Source organism: Kogia breviceps, chromosome 11, assembly GCF_026419965.1.
Source record: "Kogia breviceps isolate mKogBre1 chromosome 11, mKogBre1 haplotype 1, whole genome shotgun sequence".
In the NCBI taxonomy this organism is placed as follows: domain Eukaryota; kingdom Metazoa; phylum Chordata; class Mammalia; order Artiodactyla; family Physeteridae; genus Kogia; species Kogia breviceps.
This window is the reverse complement of record NC_081320.1, coordinates 50,672,324-50,694,684: the sequence shown is the minus strand read 5'-3', so window position 1 is coordinate 50,694,684 and position 22,361 is coordinate 50,672,324. Positions and strand designations below refer to the sequence as shown.

Genomic DNA, 22,361 nt, shown 5'->3' with positions numbered 1-22,361 from the left:
CCCCCTATGCCAGCCTATCGTATACGCTGTTGTCAGATTAATCTTTAATCTTTCTCAGATACAACTCAAGTTGATCATTCCCCTTGACAAAAAAAAAAAGAAAGAAGGAAAAAAAAGACACACACAAAAGCAAACCTTTTTCTTCTGAACTCTTCATCTGGTTTTATCGCGCCTCCTTATTGTGGCTGTTTTATCTTTCCCTCTATAATATAAACTTTGAAAGTATAAATCGTTAAGTTTTCATATCTAGTACCAAGTACCAAGGTATGTACTAAGGACCAAAGATACAAAGATAAATCACATCTAGCTCCTGCCTTCAAGTAGCTCAGTTCTACTGAGAAGGAGACATTTGTACAGAGTTATAACTTGACAGGTTTTATTTTAAAAAGTAATCTCTCACACACACACACACACACACACACACACACACACACACACACACACACACGGTACTATAGTAACATAGAGGAAGGAGAACTTCATTCCACCAGTGGGGAGGAGGGAAGAGTAGTCAGGGGAAGTTTAGTGGATTTAAACTGAATCTTGAAGAATGAGTAGGAGTTAAATAGATGATAGAAGAACATTTCAGGAAGATGAAATGATATATTCAAATCCATGGATGCATGAAACTACATGATACAAACAATTTTGTAAAAATAGATGTGAGGTTTTATAGAGATTGAGAGAGGTTAGGGGAAGATAACTGCACAGATATGTTGGGGCCATATTATTTCAGGCTTTGTTTTGTCATAATAATGCCTTATATCATATACTTTCCAGTTTACAAAGCAATTTCACATTGATTATTTGCAATTCATAATGACCCTTTTTTAGGAGGCAAAACCTATTTTAGTTATTTAATTCTCTGTCATTTTTAGTTATTTTAAATATCAAAAACCACACTAGATTTTAGTTTTTCTTCTCAATGTTTGTCTGGGGGGAAGGCATAGTAGAAATGAGGACAGAAGTACATCAGTTACCCAATTCTGATTTTAAAACTATTAACAACAATAATTGTGGAACTAATGTATACTATCCCCATTCCTGCTGTAGCCCCCTAAAAATACCACTTCCTATATTTGATCAACAGGATGTAGCAGCATTTTCTGCTATCAAAGATTTCTTTTAGCCAATGCTCTATGCCTTTACTAGAAAATTGCAAGTTAAATTCTAATCTTAAAAAAATAAGGTATTAATTGAAATTATGTTTTCAGTATTGTTACTTTTTTCCTATAAGCCTGATTATTTTATTAATAGTAGATCCTGCTTTTTTCTCAGTCATTATATTGCCAAACATTCTTTAAAGGCTAGTTTGAATCTTTAACAGACATAATACAATAATTTGTAAATGTTTTTTAAAAATCTGATTCTTGGATGTCTTTTAAAAATGGTATGACATCCAACTGATATAGAGCATCCTATTTATAATGTGGGCCAAGCACCATGCTGTAAACCAGTTACTATCATGATGATCAGATTGAAAATGAAATTGCATTTCTGTCAATTACTGAGTTGGCAACTGTTCAATATATCTTAGCAGCAAGATGAAGAGCGACGTCGGCAGCTGAGAGAGAGAGCTCGTCAGCTAATAGCAGAAGCTCGATCTGGAGTGAAGATGTCAGAACTTCCCAGCTATAGTGAAATGGCTGCAGAAAAGTTGAAAGAAAGGTCAAAGGCATCTGGAGGTGAGTTAAAGAATCTTGTATCATATTCTACACACAACCCCGAAATCCGCAATGGACGTTTTGGGACTTTTTATTCTTACTTCAAAATGTTGTGCATCAAATACATAAAGTTTCTAGCCTATCAGTATGTTACAAAAAACGTAAAGCATAGTAAATCAGAAGATGACTATTGCCAATTTCCAAATCAACTCAAGAAGTACTTTGATTATGATTAAGTATGATTAGTACTCAAGAAATACTAAGAATATGATTTAGGAGAAAACTCAGACGGGCCTTGGTTTGTGATTCCCTGTGATGCCTCATTAATTGTATTAGGAGTGAGTAAAATGCAATCAAGTCCTCAACATGTAGATCACAAGACTTGTTAGTGGAGAGCTTTGGCATGAGAGATTTTCACTTTGAACCAGATCTTTGGAAAGTAGCTTTAACAGTGTTCCAGCATTATAGCCTGACATGTAAGCATTTTGAATAAGTCCCATATGCATTTCTTCTTAGTCTCCTGGTTTGAAGAGGGTCTTTTTCAATATCTGTAGAAATTATCCTAAGTTTTATTTTCAGACAAGGACTGTGCATATAATTAAAGGGAATTTTAGTTTTGCCTCTCAGTGCTCAATTTGGGCATCTTTAACTTGAAACTTTTTACATTTTTATTTGAGTAGTATATTCAAGACGCCTGTGCGGTTTTTTATTTCAAAAATATGTGACCTATTTATCTACCAAAACATGCCAGGTACTTGTCCTGAGTTAATCTTAAATGCTAAGATCACTCTGGAGAGTAGGCAAGTGAGGACTCGAATAAGACCTTAGAGAACTGAAACAAAGGAAACGATTTCTAGGTCAATGATAAGTTTCTTCAAAGTAAACTGAAACTTACTGCTGTTATTTCTAATTGATTCCTTATATTAAAATCTTACTGTTGTAGAGCATTCCAACCAATGCCTATAGCATACAACCTTCCATCCCATACATTTGAAAGCTGCTTTCCCAAGTAGCTGTGTATCTGTCCATCTGGTATTCTCAGAATGTTTGTTTCTTAGTTAAATCCTTCATCTTTCCTTTTCAACTCCTGTCATTCAGAATTTTTATTACAGTTTCTATACTCACCACTAAAGTTTTATAGTAACAGCAGTAACTACTCACAGCTACATTATATAATGCTATTATAATTTGCTTTCCTTTATGATTAGTAACAAGATGTTTCTTTGATATCATAAAAATTCCAGATATTCTAGGTAAACCTTAAAAATCTTTGCCTCCTTGTATCTCAGAAAAATAGAAAAAGCCTCATATTCTTGACCCTCCAGATAGACTGCCCTAAAGTTACTAATACTACCTCCGTGTGGTATCATAAACCCATAGAAGAGCAGTAACAATAAGATAGAGAGGCATCCACTGTCTCAATTTTTTTTCCCAACAATGAGCAGATAACAATGCTAAATGAGTTGTGAACTCTGGGAAGGCTAAGAATTAAAAATTTCTGATTAATGGTGTGGAATGAGTCAGCTATGTAATTGGTCTTATCTCTGTAATCCAACCCCAGTTGAGGCTAAGCCAGGACTAGACTAGGTAGAGAGACTTAGTGTTACAACCCCCAAAATGGGTATCTTCCCAACTTGGTAACTAGGGAAAGTGCAGGCCTGATTTTGGCATCATTCAGCAGTCAACAGAGTGAATAAAGAGCAAGTGAGGATTGGATCTCTGAAGTTAGCAAAGAAGTACAGACTAGAAAAGGAAAAACCAGGTGAAATGAAGACAGGACAGGGTTCAACAGATGACTTATGAGAACTTGCTGAAGAGTCTAGACTGTTCCCTAAGGAGACCAAAGTGCCCAGGGTCCATTTCTCTCATAGGACATACCATACCTTGGATGTTGGAAACGGCCACATACCAGATGATAGTCTCTTAATCAGAGCTAAGGTTGAGCTACAAGCAGTGCAGGCCTATTCCTTGACTTCAGTGGTGGATATTGGCCTGTCTTCATAAACGTGTATGGATCCGACTAGGTCTGCTCTGGCATCAAGGCCTAAGCTGAAGCTATCAAGACTGGAGGTGGGGAAGAGACCTTTAGGTCAAGGGTGAGGGTAAAATTCCTGCCTAGAATTCAACCATTCATACATACACATTTATCTGTTTAGCAGTGCCAGTCACTGTGCTAGGCCGGGATTCAGCAAACTTCCTGGAAAGGGCCAGAGTAAATTTTTATAGCCTTTGCAGACCATATGTTCTTTGTCTTAACTACTCGACTCTGCTCTTGTAGTCTGAAAGCAGGCTTGAACAATATGTAAATTAATGGGCATGCCTGTTATTTACCCCAAAATGGTGGTGGGCTGGATTTTGCCCCCATGCTATAGTTTGCTGACCCTTACATAGCAAATTAGAAATTTACTTGATTTCACAAGATTCTAATTCCTAAATGAAAATAACCCTATGGGGTTGATATGTCAGGGGAAACAGTTAACAAATTAGTGTCCATTCTTCCAATGTCTAATGGGAATTATCAGGTCTGAATAAGGAATAGTGTGAAAGGAGGAGAGAGAACTGAGTAGGGACCAGCCTAGAAGACAGACTAGGGTGGGAAAATTTTTGGAAGCAGTGGTCCAAAGTGACAAAGAAGAGGGGGGTAGTCAAGAGCTGAAATAATAAGGTTAAAGCACAACCTAGGGGACGTGTTGAACATGATACTCAAACTCACTGCCTGAACCTACTTGAAAAGTCTGTTTTTTTCCATTCTCAGCAGCCAGCCTCAGTGAGGAAAGGAAAACTTAGTACGTTTGAGGTGAGGTGTCATAAGCCTCAGGTGTCCACAGAAAATATATGCAAGATATTTTAGGTCATGTAAAGCCAGGTATTCAAGCATCCCACTTGCATCCTATTTCAACCAGAAGTAGCCTAATTCTTGTGAAATAACAGAATCAGTCCAAGGAGCAACAGCCTAGCTTTTACTTGTCCTCCTCTTGACATAATTTTAGGACTTAGAGGAGAGTCAGGTGATATTGTGGTATACTACATGTGTTTTTTCAATTTTTGCTTCATTGTTTAGTTATAGACCTATAACAGCCTCCTTTTAAAATCCTCATTTTAGGTAACAAACTCGTGGGTTCATTTATTGTATTGATCTTACTTGGCGAGGTACAGTTGTTTGTGGATGAATTGTGGTATTTTCATTTTTAGTTGTATGGTATTGTGGTCAGAGAATATGCCCTGAATTTCTGCTTTGAGAATTAATAAGTTTTTATTTTGGCCAAATAAATGTTACATTTTTATTAATGGCCCATGGGCACTTGCAAGGAAGGTGTTTATCTAATTTGAAGATGATATTATAATATATCATATATTTATTATATATTACATGGGATATTGTATATGATATAGATTTTGTATATTTTATGTGTACTTATATATGTGTGTATATTTTGTGTATATATGTCATATATGTATTTTTTTATTCTGTAGCTTATCACTTTGGTTTGGGTTAGGCGAGGGTCATTGAACTTTTAAACTGACATTTTTGCCTCTCTGATTTAGATGGAGTAGTGTACTTTGTTTTTGCATTTCAAATGAATAAATGAAAATTTAAAAATTTTATCCATGAGAATGTTTGTGTGCCTGCATTATCCTATTTCAGTTATGGCAAATAGATTTATCTAAATTTGTTGACCCAAAATAAAATCTTACAGGCCTTCAGTAATTTTTATTTTCAGCTTCTATTAATAATATATTTGTATTGTTTTATATCATTTGTTTGATTTCTATAGAATAACTTTGTTATTAATTTTATAGGGGACCTTCAATGAGAATTTTAAAATCATGATACAAATGAGAAATTTTATTCTAAATATTTTTTTTTCCTGGGAAGAAACAGTTTCATGTACACTTAGGTACAATCTCTATGTTCTCTAAACCACCATTTTCTGTGAATATTTTTTTTAATTAATTAATTTATTTATTTTTAGCTGCGTTGGGTCTTCATTGCTGCACGCAGGCTTTTTCTAGTTGCAGGGAGCAGGGGCTACTCTGTTGTGGTGCACGGGCTTCTCACTGCGATGGCGTCTCTTGTTGTGAATCACAGGCTCTAGGCGCACAGGCTTCAGTAGTTGTGGCTCGCAGGCTCAGTAGTTGTGGCTCATGGGCTTAGTTGCTCTGCGGCATGTGGTATCTTCCCAGACCAGGGCTTGAACCCATGTCCCCTGCATTGGCAGCCAGATTCTTTTTTTTTTTTTTTTTTTTTTTTCGGATTCTTAACCATTGCACCATCAGGGAAGTCCCTGTGAATATGTTTTTAATGGTAGCCTCAATTTCTTTTTCTAAAAGTGCAGATATTCTTTTTTTACTGTCACCAGATATCCTGATTTTTCATTCAATTTATTTATAACTGATAAATATTGTAAGACTGGCCTTATTGCTGTGCTATTAATCATACCATTGGGATCCCCATTTTGCTTATAGTACTGTGCAGTGTCAGTTGGAATGCATTGTCTCATTCCAGTTATGTATATACAAGCTCTTTTTACCTTTTCCTACACACATTATACATGCCATACTTGCAAACCACCTTCCATTGTGTATTGGATCTCTAGTTTACTTTCTGCCCCACTTACCTACTGGATTTTCAGTGGTTAGCCATAAAGATATATATAATCTTATATATATAGTATATATAATGTGTAATATTTCAAACACACACACAAAGACAAACATGCATTTTAATTCTGCTAAAATGCATTTAGAGTATTTCGACAGGTGTTAAGAAATGTGTAACATTTTAACTATTGAAAAGAATTCGTGTTCATTGTAAACCTGAAGTCAGTGAATGGAAAGAAAGTGGAAACCTATTCATAAGAAAACCTGAACTGTATGGGAGATCAATTTTTACTTTTCCCCTTCCCAAATAGTAATCCTTTTATCTAAGGTTAACAATACATATATAAACATTGAGTTAACCCACTCAGCATTACTGGTGAGTGATAGTATAGATAGAGATTTCATTTAGCCGGGAAATAAAATGAATGGCACCTGTTTAACATCGCACAGGAGCCTGGCACTGTGTAAAGGGGTAATGAATATCCCACTGCATAACCCCAGGACCTGAAGTACCAATATCCAACCACAGTTCCAGACTTAGCTTCTTTTCATAGCAGTGCTGTCCTAGTCACTGGCTGGAGAGTCATCTGCCTCACTCTTCCTCTCCTCAGTATCCCTCCCCCAACCACCCAATATCCAGTTTGTTTTCGAGTCATACCCACTCCCAGTTCTTTTATGATAGGCTAAGCTCTCCATATTACTTACCTGGAGTTTATAACAGTCTCCAACTTGGATTTCCTGCCTCCACCCTTCGTGTGCTAGAGTCCAACATCTTACTCAGCAATATCGCATGAAGGATGCTGTCACATGGCTCCAGGGATTGCACTCCTGTGTGCAATCCCTGGACCACTTTTTCTTTCACATATGAAGGCATATCAGAATGTAAGCAAGAGTGATATTTTAGGAATAACACTGGAGCTACTCTAATTTATAAAAAACAACAACATAAGCTTCAGTGCTTATATTACTAGTAATTATTTTATACACATTTCACAACTGATTACCATGAAACACTGTGGTAAGAAACTGCTTGTATAGACTGCTGTCTGTTAAACAGCACATTGCTGATCATGTTTGAACACAAATGTCTCTCCGTTCCTACCAAGTAAAATCTAAACTTCCTATCCTACCCTTCAATGCTCTCTGCAGTTTTACCTTTCAAGTCTTACCTCCCGTTATTTCCCTTTAAGTATGCTTGAGCAAATTAGGACTTTATACCATTCTTTGAACATAACCTACCCTTTCCTGCTCTCATGCCTGTAGTGCCCTTCCCTCAATTGTACTTTTTGAAATCCTGTACATTTCTGAAGACCCAATTTAAAGGTTAGTGCTTCCAAAAAATAATTCCTGGTGCTACTGGCAAAGAATAATCTTTTCCTCCCTTGTATTTGCTCTATACCTTATTTTTACCCCATAACACTTAACTGTCCTACATGGTATTATAGTCATTTGAATGTATAACTTTAAGGTGGAATAAGTGTCTTATACAACTTGGTATCTCTTCAACATCTAGCAATGTTTTGTAAATTGCAGATCCGGCACATAGGAGAAGTTTCTTGAATAAATAAATGAATGAATGTTTAATTTTTTTTGTTTTGTTTTGCGGTACGCATGGGCCTCTCACTGTTGTGGCCTCTCCCGTTGCGGAGCACAGGCTCGGGACATGCAGGCTCAGCGGCCATGGCTCACGGGCCCAGCCGCTATGCGGCATGTGGGATCTTCCCAGACCAGGGCACGAACCCGTGTCCCCTGCACCGGCAGGCAGGCTCTCAACCACTGCGCCACCAGGGAAGCCCTGAATGTTTAATTTTTTGTTTTCACTCTATATTAATTCTGGTCAGTAGTAACCAATAAAGACTGGTTGCAGCAACAAATTACTGTACTCTAAGAACTATTGGTAGTAAACTATCTCTGATAAGAGGAAGTGTTCTGAATACTTACTTGGCACTCAGGAAATATTTATTTCATTTCCCTTTACTACAAAATTATTTAGAGAAGAATTTTTGAGGATAATGAAGATAAAGGTTCTGACTTTTATGAAATTAGTCAAATAGTTGTACTAAATACAGTTGATTAGAAAAGCTCTCTCAACTGATTGTACTTAAATAATATAGCCAAGTATAATACCTTAGTGATTTGAAAGCATTTAGCAGTGCTTTTCCCCTGGGGGCATTTCTCATTCTTTTTCTCTGTGTTGTATTCTTCTAAATGGCTTACATAGTACATAGGAAGTCTTCAATAAATATAAACTATTATTAATATTAATGCTTATAGTAAATATTTACTTGGGAAGCCCAAAATCAAACACAAAGCTCTACAGGGAAAAGGACAAATATTGAAGGTTTAAGCCAAAGCTATAGAATTTAGTATTTCTCAATTGTTATAACCTTTGGAACACCTCATTATTAATAAAAGTTGCCCTATGAGAAATAAACTGTAGAATAGTAGGGATATTCTTCAACTCCCAGGGCTAGACAGATATTTCTCCAAAAGGTACATTGCCTGTCAATAGCAGAATTCATAGCTTAACTTCTAATATACAAGTCAAACTATTGCTATGACATTTTAAATGTATAATATTCAAAATTACTCAACCAATTTTATCACTAGGGTTTAAAAAGGAAAAATATGTAATAGAAATCTTTTTTAAAATGATACCATTAATTAATTATGACCTAAGACATTTTACAAAGTGTATAAAAAAATAGTGTGACTACCTTATTCCCATGTATTTAATTTTGAATAACAAGTGTTTCTACCAGCTTTATGTCTTCCAAGATATACTGTTTAATGGTTTCTGAACTTTCTTTTGCATAAAGGTACTGTCTATTCTCGTCTGAATCTTGTCTCTTAATTCATGCATAATGCTTTTGATAATATTTCATTAATAGCACAAAGCATTCAAGTCTTCATGCAAATGATTTAAATATAGCTACAAGTTTATAAAGAATGAGTTGTTTCTTTATACATTTATATCTAATAAATGATAAAAATGTGAAATTTAGAAACGTTATTTGATGACTTTGTTACCAAACCAACTTTATTTTTTTTAATATTTTTATGTATTTGTTTGTTTGTTTTTGGCTGTGTTGGGTCTTCATTGCTGTGCACGGGCTTTCTCCACTTGTAGCGAGAGGGGGCTACTCTTTGTTGCGGTGCACGGGCTTCTCATTGTGGTGGCTTCTCTTGTTGCTGAGCATGGGCTCTAGGCGCACAGGCTTCAGTAGTTGTGGCACGCAGGCTCAGTAGTTGTGGCTTGTGGGCTCTAGAACGCAGGCTCAGTAGTTGTGGCGCACGGGCTTAGTTGCTCCACGGCATGTGGGATCTTCCCGGACCAGAGCTTGAACCCGTGTCCTCTGCGTTGGCAGGCGGGTTCTTAACCACTGTGCCACCAGGGAAGTCCCCCAACTTTATTTTTGTGTACTGTTATTAGAGATTACCAGTAGATTACATTTTAAAACACAGGGATTCAAGGAGCTCAGTGATTCAGAGACAGCATGTGACAAATTGTCAAAATTTTTGCATCTGCTTTGATGTGACAATTCATCTTTGACATATGAATGTAAAATATAAATGTTAATCCAATAGTGAAAAAGTAACTTAAAAATGATTTCTTAACTTACTCATCTGTGTCAGACCTGAATTTGAACTGTCATTACAATACTAATTTTTTTCCTTAGTGTTTCTAACAAATGATATAAAATAGAAATAATATACTAACATTATTGCTACATTTTCCTACAGATGAAAATGATAAAGTTGAGATAGATACTAACGAGGAGATTTCCGAAGGCTTTGTTGTAGGAGGTGGAGATGAACTTACTAACTTAGAAAATGACCTTGATACTCCCGGTAATTTCAAATTATAAATACTTTGTGTCCTGCTGCATGGCAAACTCTTACATTTTTATTATAACTGTTTATTAACTATTAAAGCTGTTATATTTTTATTATTATCTCATTAATAATGATAATAAGTTCTTTTAGTAGTTTTGTTACATCTTACACCCTCACAAATCATTTAGCTAAATCCACTTTCCATCAATTTTATGTTATTATTTTGTTTTAGGCTTAATGTTAAAATTAGCAATAAAATTGAAATAGCAAATTTTAGTTTTTCTCTTATTACAAAGATTCACTTTTATATTTTATGTTATATGGGACAATTTGTAGACATTTTATGATTGGTTTCCTTCTCAGCCTAAATATTTTGTTGTGATGTTGTAAGGTATAGATGTAGTACCTATGGAATGCTTCAAATGTAAATCTAAACCATGGATCAGATTTTCTGGTTTGGTTTGGAATTGATAGTCTTAGTGATAATATTATTTTAGAAATTTTGTGCTTACCTTAAATATTTAAATATTACTATTAATAAATTATTTTATATATACTTAACTGATCACAATAAAACTCTTTGCAAACTGCTTATATAGATTACTATTAAATTCATCTCATATTGTATATCAATAAATATTATACTGATAATCACATTTGCAATTGAACTTCTGAGTTATTGTATAAAATATAAAGATACTTGCTGATGGTGAAGTAGATGAGTGTTCCGTATGCACCACCTTTATAAGTCAGCAGCAGGTAGCTTTGTATATGTGAGAGGTTCCATAAATACTTATTGAATTGAATTCTTATAGCAATAAAAAGTCTTTGGCAATCTCTTTAAACTTAAAGGTAAGAAAGTGAAATCCGTAATATTTATATTTTCCTGTAAAAAGCTACAGGGAGGGAGAGCAGGTATTCTTCCCAGCCCTGGCATGTCCCTACAATGCTAACTTGCTTTGTTTCTTCTCTATTTGAAATCATGCTGTTACTTCTCCAAGAAACAATCAAACATGGTCTTACTAACTATAGAGAGCACCCCAAAAAATCTGTGTCTTTTGTCAGTAGCTCCTTCATGGTCTAGTATTAAATAATACTTTTACTAGATACAGGTCAGTATATTTATAATCGTACAAGTCCAGGAGAATGCCGATATTTAAGGAAACTTAAAAAAAAATTAACCCCAAATTAAGACTGTGTTTTACTTATTTCTATTTAAAATACTTTAGAACTTGGGTAAGTTTGATTTTTCTTTTTGAAAAAAAATTTTTGTTGTTGCTTACCCACCCTCTCACCACAACCACCATCAAAGTCTTTAGTAGAAACCAGTCTCATCTCTTTACCACGGAGGGCATTCAGAAGTACAGAATTAAAGCCTTAACATTCGATTCATGGAAGTATAAAATCAGGGACAATAAGTGGTACATATTTCCTGATTTAACAGTAGATTATGAAGACTGGAGAAATTAGCCCATTCTTGGGTAAGGTAAGGAGAATTTTCTAGTTTTAGTTGTAGCAACTTTGTGGGATATTTTAATGTATTTAAAGGTTGGTTAATATTAGGCCTAACAGGCTTGATTCTTGTCCTTCTTAAAAACACTCTTCCTACTTTTTGTATACCTAAAAAGAAAACACATCTCAGTCTTCCTGTTTTTGGAGTTAACTAATATATTGTTTACAGCTCTCCAGCATGCCAATAAGTGTTGGCGAGTGCATAGGACAGACTTTCCAATTCAGAGTATGGTTTATTTCATGGCAGTAAGAAATAGGAATGCAAACTGGAATCTGGAAGCATGTAGCATACATTATGATTTTTTATTCTGGCTTTATTTTCCCCCAAATTCTTTTTTTAATATGTATATAAAAGTCATAATTTTTTAATAATAAGTTGTTTAATCTTTATCTTGATTTGACCATAGTTCATCAGATATTGTTTAAAAGAGAAGCCTGGCAATATAAACTGACCAATTTGCATGAAAGTAATGATAATAGCATTTATAAAGAGTCTTACAATTAGAAAACTTATTAATCTTTATGAAAAATATCATTCATCAAATGGTTGGCATGTCTTTTATAATCATTTTATTAAAGAGTTGCTTTGAGTGAATTTGTTTAAATAGAATTATTTGTTTCCGTTTGCTTCTGAACTATTTTATTAAATAAAGATTAATTTACTTGCTAAAAATAATTTGAAATTTTTTATTTTTAAAGTTATAGCCATTTTTAATTTATTTTAAATTTCTATCCATATTTCATACATTCCAAAATGTGATAATCTTTATTGTACTTCTGCCCTCTAATTAGAAGATATTTGTAAACATATACCCTGTTTCAACGCTGGGTATATATGTATACGCATAAACATTGGAACATTGGATTCTAACAGTGTGTACGTGACTGTCTAAGATCATGTTTAGAACTTAATATGGCATTATATGTCTAAATTTAATATACTAGAAGAATTGAAACAATAAAATAATATAATTTATAATAAAATGTATTACCTCTTTTAAATACCTACTTTGTAATACTTTGTTTTATTATGTACAACCTATACAGTTGCTAATATAAATATGTACATCAAATATGGGCTTAGGTTTTCAGGTAAGCATAGCTGCTCTTAACTATAGTATAACTAGTCTTTAGGCATGTTGACTATATTCTTTAAGGGGACTGATTTTGGGGAAAAGTATATATATATGAATGTATATCATACACACACATACACACACACCACAGAATATATGCTAAGAGACTAGATTTTATTTATTCCCACCACAAAAAAAAAATGATAATTTTGTGACATGATAGAAGTATTAACTAATGCTATGGTGGTAATCATATTGCAATATATAAATGTATCAAATCAACACATTGTACATCTTCAACTTACACAATGTTACATATCAATTATGTCTCAATTTTTAAAAAGGGAATACAGTCAATATCCCTAAAGACTACTTAGTTATACTATAGTTATATGGTATGTAGTGTAGTTTATGTATACATACATACATATATATATAAAGAGTTCTACTTCTCTTTTCTTTCAATATAGTAATATTTTTATGAAGTCCTTTAAATTGATAGCCTACACATCTAAATGCATCTCATACAGTTATTCATAGTATTTGCATATTTAACAGAACAAAACACTAAGTTGGTGGACTGGAAGCTGAAGAAACTCCTAGACAGTCAGCCACAGGTGGCAAATTCACCTTCCAGCGCTGCTCACAAAGCTATAACTGAAAGTTCAGAGCAAGACATTAAGGTAAATCTTACTTGTTTAAAATATTTGACTTAGTATCTGTGTATTGTAATTTCCACTGGCACTTCATAATCCTAAAGTCAGTTTCTTACCAAATTCTTCACATTAAGATTAAGATATACAGATTTTTATTAAATAGCCAATAAATTAAATACCAGTATGGTAATCAGTATTCAGGTACTGTTTTTCAGAGAAACTACTACTTTAAGTTGATATGTCAGTAAAAGTAAAAACTATTCTTGACTTCTGTATGCATTTGTATTTTGCTAACGAGAATATTGCTAAGAGAATTCTAGCATATTCTATCATCTTCAGCCTTTGACCTGTTAAGATGAATTAATTCCTGAAGATAGTATGTGATTGAATATAAATTTTTAAGATACTTGCATGTGCTTTGTGCCAATATAAATCTTACCTTGTGTAAGATTTTAGCCAAAATGCAACATTATAAGATGATGATAATGACGATGATTTGTAGTATTTATATTATCCCAACTCAAGCCATCCCCCCTTTTCCTTGCACTGTATTGTTAATATTTCTCTAGCTTTAGGGCATTTCTAGTCTTGTATAACTTTTTCACCCACCTGCGGACTATGGGGACTGCCCTGGTGACTGAAAGGATTTCCTTCCCCTGACACAGAGATGCTTTGAAGTCCCAAAACAATGACTTTCATTGCTTTTCCCTTATACTGTCGGTTTCTATAAATTGGTGATGAAAGTGTGTGGCAGCACCAGAGGACTTTTGGTCACTATCTTTGAACAAAAGGAAGCCTGGATCAGGTCTGATTTTTTGCGTTCAATTTAGCTTTCTGCACTGGATTTAATGCAGAACGAAGCTGGACTAAGAATAATACAATGGATTGAAAAGGCTAACTGAATTAGTGGGTTTAGAGGAATACATTTGTAAAGTGGCAGAAGTCCCTAGTCATAAAAAGGTTTCTTAAGATGGGATTTGCTGGCTAATCACACTGATATTTTAGCATGTTGCCAGGCCTCAAAAAATTTAGCCGTGTTTGTTTATTTTGGTAAAGACTTGAGTTTTAGACTATTGGGCAGTTATTATGATAACAGTTGAATACACACTTTTCTTAAACAAACAGACAAATAAATAAAAGCCATAATTGTTTCTATCCTAGCTACATAGCTAGCATATTATAAGCATGATACTAATAATAAATATATAACGTAAAAGAATAAAACAGAGGTATTTTCATTCTAAGGTTTAATTATCTAAATAGATGCAGTTGTTTTTGCTTTCCAAAAAGCTCTTAAATGTAGTTATTTTCAAACTTATTCCAACAAAATGTGTGCTTTAAGCAGCTTGTCTTTGTATGGATCTTTTTAGTTAAGATTTTTAAAATGGTGCTTATAAAGAACATATAGAGTCCATCTGTTCTCTTGTAGCTTTCAGCATTGATTTGGGGTTTTATTTTTTTAATAAAATGCAGTTTACACATTTATAAATGAGGCATTCTGTGTTTGTGGAAAAGGATAAACTGTTACCTTCCCTTGAGGATTCTGTATCCCAGGCCTCCTTGAGGCTAGAGAATAGGCCATTGGAGGACTCCCTCATTACTGATTGTCTCAATGCAGAGGAAGGGCAAAGTCTTGGTAGCTTTTGATAACCAGTTTCAGCATTCAGCAGGCTTAGCTATTAGTCATGCATCTTAGCCTTTCCCTATTTACTTTCAAAACACTTAATAAAAATAATAAAGATTAGGTATAAAATGAAATATTTGTTTGGTACACAGCACCACGGTATCTGCGGCTTCCACACACTGCAGTGGTTCAGTCTTCTGGGATATTTCTTGTTGATAGAACCATTTGAATTTGTTACCAGTATTAACATAGGAAGCTCTGGAAAAGATAATTGTAGTTTCCTTAGCTGTAAAGGGCTTACTTACAAATCTGGCTTTGGAAAGTTATAGCTGATGAAATGCAGTTCAGTGGGGTAGTGTTATAATCCTACCTTTTAGCCTTCATCCAGCATTAGTGGTTTATCTCAATGGGCATAAAATTAGAAACTAGTTCTTCTTGTCATACAAGTCTGTGGGACTGTACAAACAGATGGGGCAGAATAGTGGGGCTGGGGTGGTGGGGCGGTGGTAGAAAGAGGCAATGTGGCTTTTAAATGATACATATCAGAAGAAGACATGGGGGTTCACAGTATCTAGTGAATCACAGTTATCAAGAATGATCCTCCATTTAAACCATGTCTCCCAAAGGTTTCAGTTACAGGCAACAGACCTTGCCGTTGAGCTATTTAGAACATCTCTTTATAGTCCTTTTTTCTTTCAAAACGTTTCTAAGTTGGCATTATCTTAAATCAGTAAAACTTGTTTAACTAATGTGTAATTTCATGTTTATAAGATCAGGACTCTCTTACCACATTTGTTTCACTTTTAGAATGGCACAGAAGATCTCCGGACTGAGCGATTACAAAAGGCAACAGAACGATTTAGGAATCCTGTTGTGTTTAGCAAGGATTCTACAGTAAGAAAAACTCAACTTCAGTCTTTCAGTCAATATGTTGAGAATAGACCAGGTAGGAACACTTTTTTAAGTGTTTTCCCATCTTATGATTTAACTATATATATATATATGGACGCTGATAATGTAAATCCACATTTCAATACACAAATATCAACCTTTATAATATTTTTACCTGTCTTTCCCTTTTTTTTTAAGAGATGAAAAGGCAGAGATCAATACAGGAAGATACAAAGAAAGGAAATGAGGAGAAGGCAGCAATAACTGAAACTCAGAGGAAGCCATCAGAAGATGAAGTGCTTAATGTATATTAATTTTTTGTGTGGTTTCATGATTGCTGATAATTCCAAACTGTATGTGGAAATAGTGCCTTTATTTGTTAAAATGAGATGTTAGGTTTTTTAAGATGTCAATCTCCAGTGCATTCAAAGCAGAGTGAGAGGGGTGCACTGTTGAATTAGTCTGCAGTGTGGTGATAATTGTCAGATAAAAAAAATGAATTTTTCAGAGTTCCACAGCCCCAGCTTCCTTGAGACATTTCCATCAGGGCACTTCCCATAAAGAGATTCCAGTATTGATCTACTGGGAGGATTTTAATTATTACAATAGCAGATACCGCAGAGCTGCAGTTAGAGGGAAAAGTCACATGAGACCTGCTAGAATTTCTCAGCCAACCCATTTTGTTGGCTTGGGTTAATGGGTGTTCAACCTTTCCATTATCCAGATCAGCCGTGAATTACTAGCTGAATGATGTTTGCATTAATATAATATATATGGTAATTTCTTCACTTAATTAACGGGGAGGTTCAGCTCAGTAGGGGTATGGGCTGATCATGTGTAAAATTGATTTGTGAGGGAAATATTTGATAGACCGCAGGGAGAAAGCTGCTTTTGATGGACAGCTGCGGGACAGAAGCAGGAAGAACAAGTTTTAACTTGAATTTTTGTCTGGAAGCATTGCTCTCTTTCATGGTGCTACTTTTTTATTATTATTATTATCTCCAGTTTGTGTAAATATTTTCTTTGTTTTTACTGTTAAAATTATGGATTTTAAAATCCTTGCAAATGTAGTCAGAGTTACAAACTACATTTTAGAGCTGTAAAAACTTCTCATTTTTAAGTTCTCATTTTAAAGTTGTTTTACTAAAACCTGGCATGTCTTAATACATAGAAGAGCTAACTGGTATATCCTGATGAAATATTTGGTATTATTATAAGATACACAATATTTGAGTATACTAAATACTCACACTAAAGAAATCTGACTATAAACTTTGTTACTATTTTTAACTGAACCAGTCAGTACAAGCAATGAAGTTTATGTGTTACTTATCACTTGTTTTCTTATATCTTTGTTACTTTTACTATGTTTGTTTTGTACCTCTGGATGGAAATGAGAATAGTCCTTTTTGAAAATGCTCTGCTTTCTGACAGATAGATACATAAAGCATTCACCAGATTCCAGATTTTAAACCTACCATTAGCATTTATTCTGTTATAGTTTTTCTGTTTTATTTCATAGTGAGATGGGAGAATATCCACTTTGTATGAATCTTTTAAAAATACAGTAACTTATTTGATCAGTCTATCCTGAGACATTATCAGTTTCATGATTTTTTAAAATATTTCAGCTTTAAGTTTGTCAACTACTATAATCAGTTTAACAATAAGCTGGTTTAAATTGAGTTCATGTGTGAGTACAGTTTACTGGTTCCAAAGATAAATAAGTTATACAAATGGTTAGACAGGTTTGTTGATTATGAGAATTCCAAAATATCCTCGTAAATAACATAATTCTTGATTTTGTTTCTTTTTTTAAGGAGTAACAAAAGATAATTCCTCATGGCTTCTTAGAGATTAATATGCTTCTAGGTAGGGAAGGGATTTGACACAAGAACGTTGTTCACATTTATGTCTCTGAATAAATATTGTAAACGCTGATATTAGTAGTGGTAGTGGTGAGAGTAATCACTTAAGCAGTTCTTCAGTATTTCTCAGCTACTTAGGAAACTAACCCCTAGAAATGCCACAAGACAAACAAGCATTCCAAAGGAAGCTGTAATTAATCAGTTTGGTACTATACCATGAATAACCCTGCCCCCTAACGATTTCAATTTGTAATAGGAAAATTAAAAGTAAGCCTATATTGGTACTTTATAATAGAACAGATAGTTCAAATAAAACTTCTAAGGATAATTTTTTTTAACATGCTTGGTTGTAAAAAGTAAAATTTCAGGTTGAAATCCAAATTTGGTTAAATGGAAGATTAACCAAATCAGTGTACTGGTGGCATTAGATCCAGTGTAGCAAGGTTTGAAACCACCTGTCAAGTTAGAATTCGCAGCTACAATAATTAGTAATACATCAACAGAATGACATGTTAAAGTACAGAAGCCAGCTGGAGGGGAAACTGGAGATATTAGAAACTTCTCTTTTATCATTTTTTAAAAATACTTTAAATAATATAGTTACTATGAAAAGAAGAAATGTATCATTTTAATTTTATATTTTTGTAAGAACAAATCTGATTATTTTCAGGATAGATTCTTTAAGAAGCAATTCCTTAGTTAAATTCCATTTTTATATATTACACTTTTGAATTAAAGATGTCATTTGGTGTTTGTTTTGACAGTCACCAAGGGAAAATTATCTTCTATCCTTGTCCATGCTTAAATCACTCTGACTCAACTCTAAGGAGAATTTTTTCTTACTTAGTGTTAACTTTTTAAATCTGGCAAATCTGGGTGTTAAATTATAAATATAATACTAAACAGCCAAGATTTTCTCTATTTACAAAAGTTTTGCAATATATGTAATACATATGAAAATTTTTTGAATCACAGGGCGTTGCTTTTAGGTACTAAGAGTGATAACTAAGGGCGTATTTGGTTCTCTAGGTAAGTGCTTTACTAAGTGTTTGTAGAAAGGAAAAATGCAACTTACAAGTGATTTTTTTTCTTTCCTGTTTGTTCTTGTTAACAGAAAGGGTTCAAAGACACCAGTCAGTATGTTGTAGGAGAATTGGCAGCACTAGAGAATGAGCAAAAGCAAATTGACACCCGTGCCGCGCTGGTGGAGAAGCGCCTTCGCTATCTCATGGACACAGGTACGGTGCCCAATTACACTGTAAACAGTTTTGGCAAATTGAGCGTTCACAAACTCTTATAGAGTTTTGGAAGTGTGAATCTTTGAAGCCTGAATGTTCAGCAGAACTGCCTTGAAAATAAAAAGGCTGCGATTTGCAGCCACCTCTCTGGGCCCTGGTGATAAGAGTGCCTTCATGGGAAGTGATAACTCGCCCTGATACCGTGTGAGCCAGCACTATTGAACAGTGTGCTCATCCATGCAGAGTTGGAATACACATCTGTGCCTCATTGATATGCCACTGCTTAAAAAAAAAGTAAGATCTTCACTGTTCTACTGATTCATTGGGAAAAAAAAAAGATTTGGCCAGCTAAAGCCATGTACTGCATGAAACAGAGCACTATGCATAGGGGACATCTCCACGGACTAGATCACTGAAATTTGAGAATACTATCTGGTTACTGATGCTCCACAATTTTTTTTCAAGAGAACTGGTTTTTAAAAGTCTGTAATACTTTGTGTCACAGTTGCATTTGAAAGGATTAAGGTATATAGGAAGGTTTGTAAAAATGGTTTAGAGCAGCAAGTTAGCTCCTAACCAGAGGGTAGATTGGCATTTAATGCTGATTGCCAATAGTGATTGAATAGATCTAAGTGTACAGTAAGCTATTGGAAAAAAAAAAATACTGTATGTGTTTTAAAGAAATACATATTTCTTTAAAATATATGTCTATACATATATATTTCTTTAAAATCCTGCTCCTACAAAAGGGGTAAAAATGGGAAATAAATTCAAATCATTCATACCAAATTAAAAGTATACTATATTAAGTAAAAAAAAAATGTCAAAATGTAAGTGTAAAATCTATTCCTTTAATCTAATTAATTGCTTTAATTTTATGGCAGTGTTAAAAGTAGATTAATAAATTAGTAGTAGATTAGGATTGGAAAACTTTCTTGAACTTTTTCTTCTCTATTTGCCAAAGATGTATTTATAATTAAAGAACTCTTCCAGAAATAAGCATTTATATGGGACATTTGAAAATTGCCTACATTAGTGAAATCAGAACGTACTAGATTGTGAAGAGACCTTTGGCTTTATCTGGCCGGATTGGTTTCAAGCTGTGTTCTATGGAGACTTTAGGGCTTCTTCAGAGACACCTTGGGGCTGGTAGGACAATAAGGGAGCAAGCAGATAGACGTCTGGGTTTCTTACCTTACTTCAAACAGAATAGCTCTGAGTTTATTTATCTGAAATAGCGGGCTTCTTGGATGAGTTCATTTAAAGAAAAGCTTCTACTGGTTAAAATTTAAAACAAAACAAAAGAAGGTTTTTTTTACTTTTTGAAAACTATTACCTAACCTTCTCATTATACAGAGGAGACAGAGGCACAGGAAAAGCTCAGTGCCACACAGATCAGTAAGTGGCTGACCTTCAACTAGCATGCAAGTCACCAGAACCCTATTATACCATACCCTTCCTGCTGTGCCAAATTACCTAGAACATGTTTATCATTGCCCTAACAAGTTACATGTATGCTCATTCATATACATAGACTTTTGTGTCGATTCAACAGATATGCCATAAACCAACATATGGCTTCACATTTGCATTTTTCCTTTGGTCTCTGAAGGTTTTTGAAAATATTATGTTAACTATATTAAAAATGTAAATACTAGGTAGTGTAATTTCTGTAACACATTTTAAAATTATTTCCTTTATATATTTTAAGGAGACTTTTTGTTTTTTTTAATTCTTTCAAGTTGAGCACCTTTCCTCTCTGTGTTGGATAAATTAGGTGTTACTCTAAAAGAGCCTTGTGTCACAAGAGAAAAAGCTAGAAATTCTGTTTCCTTTCCTTCTTTCACACTTGGAGCCTGATTTATTGAGGGTTCTAACCAAAATAGACTCAAGGTCTCCTCCCCATACTACATATTACCAGTTAAGCTTTGTAGTGGCCCCAACTAGAGATCATTTATCATCTGAAAGACAGTCATGGACTACAGGTTGATTCTAGAATCTCTTCAGGGCTTTATATTCCATACTACGCAGGACAGAATCTAGTCTAGACTGGATCTGCTAGACTTGGTTCCCCAACTTGATAAATGCCAAGAATCCCCCCTGGATTGTATTGAACCTCCTCCAGCTCAAATAATGGTCTCCCAATATTTGCCTAAAGCCTGGGTAACAACTGAAGTAAAAGATAAGGTGTTAGAAAGGAAAAGCATATATTTATTCATCCTTTTCCTTTTTGGGGTTCCCATACGTCCAACTTTTCATTTATTATAGAAGCTAGTACCTCTTCTCTGGTATCTTACAGTTTTTGTGTACTTTCTGAATCTCAGCCTTAGAATTAAGCAGAGCAGATAGTATCCATATTCTTTACATGATAAAACTGAGCCTCAGATTGGGAAAATGGCTCATATAAGATGGCCTAATTACTAACGGCTGAGTTAGGGCTTGAACCCAAGTTTTTAGGTTTTCTAGCTCTTGAGACATTTCTCTTTTCCCACTACGTCTTTTTCATAGCAAAAGCATACTTTATTGGCTATTTCAATTTTTATATACTTGTAGGTACTGACTATATACAATTTTTAATTGTATTGATTTGAAATTCATGTATAAAATTAACCATTTTAAAATGTACAATTCAGTAGCATTTACTACATTCACAGTATTGTACAATCACCACCACCATTTCCAGAGTTTTTCATCACCCTAAACAGAAACTCTGTACTCATTAATTCCTCATTTTCTCCTCTCATGGTCCCCTAGGACTCACTAATCTACTTTCTGTCTCTCTGAAATTGTTTTATTCTAGATATTTCATATAAGTGAAATCAAACAATAGTTATCCTTTTGTATCTGGCTTCTTTCACTTATTATAATATTCTCAAGGTTCAACCATATTGTAATGTACCACTACTTTATTCTTTGTTGTAGTTAAGCAATATTTCATTGTATGTATATGCCACATTTTGTGGAGTCATTCATCCATTGATGGACACCTGGGTTGTTTCCACCTTCTGGCTACTATGAACATGGTCTAAAAGCATCTCTTTGAATCCTTGTTTTCAGCTTTGGGGGTTATATACCTAGAATTGGAATTACTGGGTCATATGGTAATTCTCTATTTTGTATTAAGGAATTCTACTCAATTTTAAATGGGTGTGAAGTTTATTTAGAAGTTGATTTGTGGAATTGAAGAATACATTTTCCAAAAGAAGCACTGTTATAAGCATCCACAGACCAGAAAACCCACAAAAATCTATTAATTTAAAATGTAACTAAAATAATACTAATAGTTACATTAGACCTGAGTCCTAGGTTCCCAGGGTTTGAGCAGCTCTGGATTTTAAGCACCAATCCCTTTAACACTGAAGCTCTTGCATCTTGCGAGAGGATAGTAGGGAC

The 22,361-nt window shown here is 34.3% G+C and overlaps 1 protein-coding gene across 13 annotated transcripts in view; it reads left to right on the top strand.

Moving 5' to 3' along the window:
* EHBP1 (EH domain binding protein 1) overlaps nt 1-22,361 on the top strand; it is a 346,379-nt gene that overhangs the window by 282,082 nt on the left and 41,936 nt on the right. For 5 of the 13 annotated variants that reach the window (XM_067007534.1, XM_067007532.1, XM_059079588.2 and 2 more), the window contains 6 exons: nt 1,538-1,685; nt 10,011-10,118; nt 13,250-13,374; nt 15,779-15,917; nt 16,061-16,167; nt 18,845-18,968. In XM_067007534.1, the coding sequence (XP_066863635.1) occupies nt 1,538-1,685; nt 10,011-10,118; nt 13,250-13,374; nt 15,779-15,917; nt 16,061-16,167; nt 18,845-18,968 (751 nt within the window). The remainder of the gene's footprint in view (nt 1-1,537; nt 1,686-10,010; nt 10,119-13,249; nt 13,375-15,778; nt 15,918-16,060; nt 16,168-18,844; nt 18,969-22,361) is intronic. The other 8 variants (XM_067007538.1, XM_059079590.2, XM_067007535.1 and 5 more) reach the window with 3 other exon arrangements.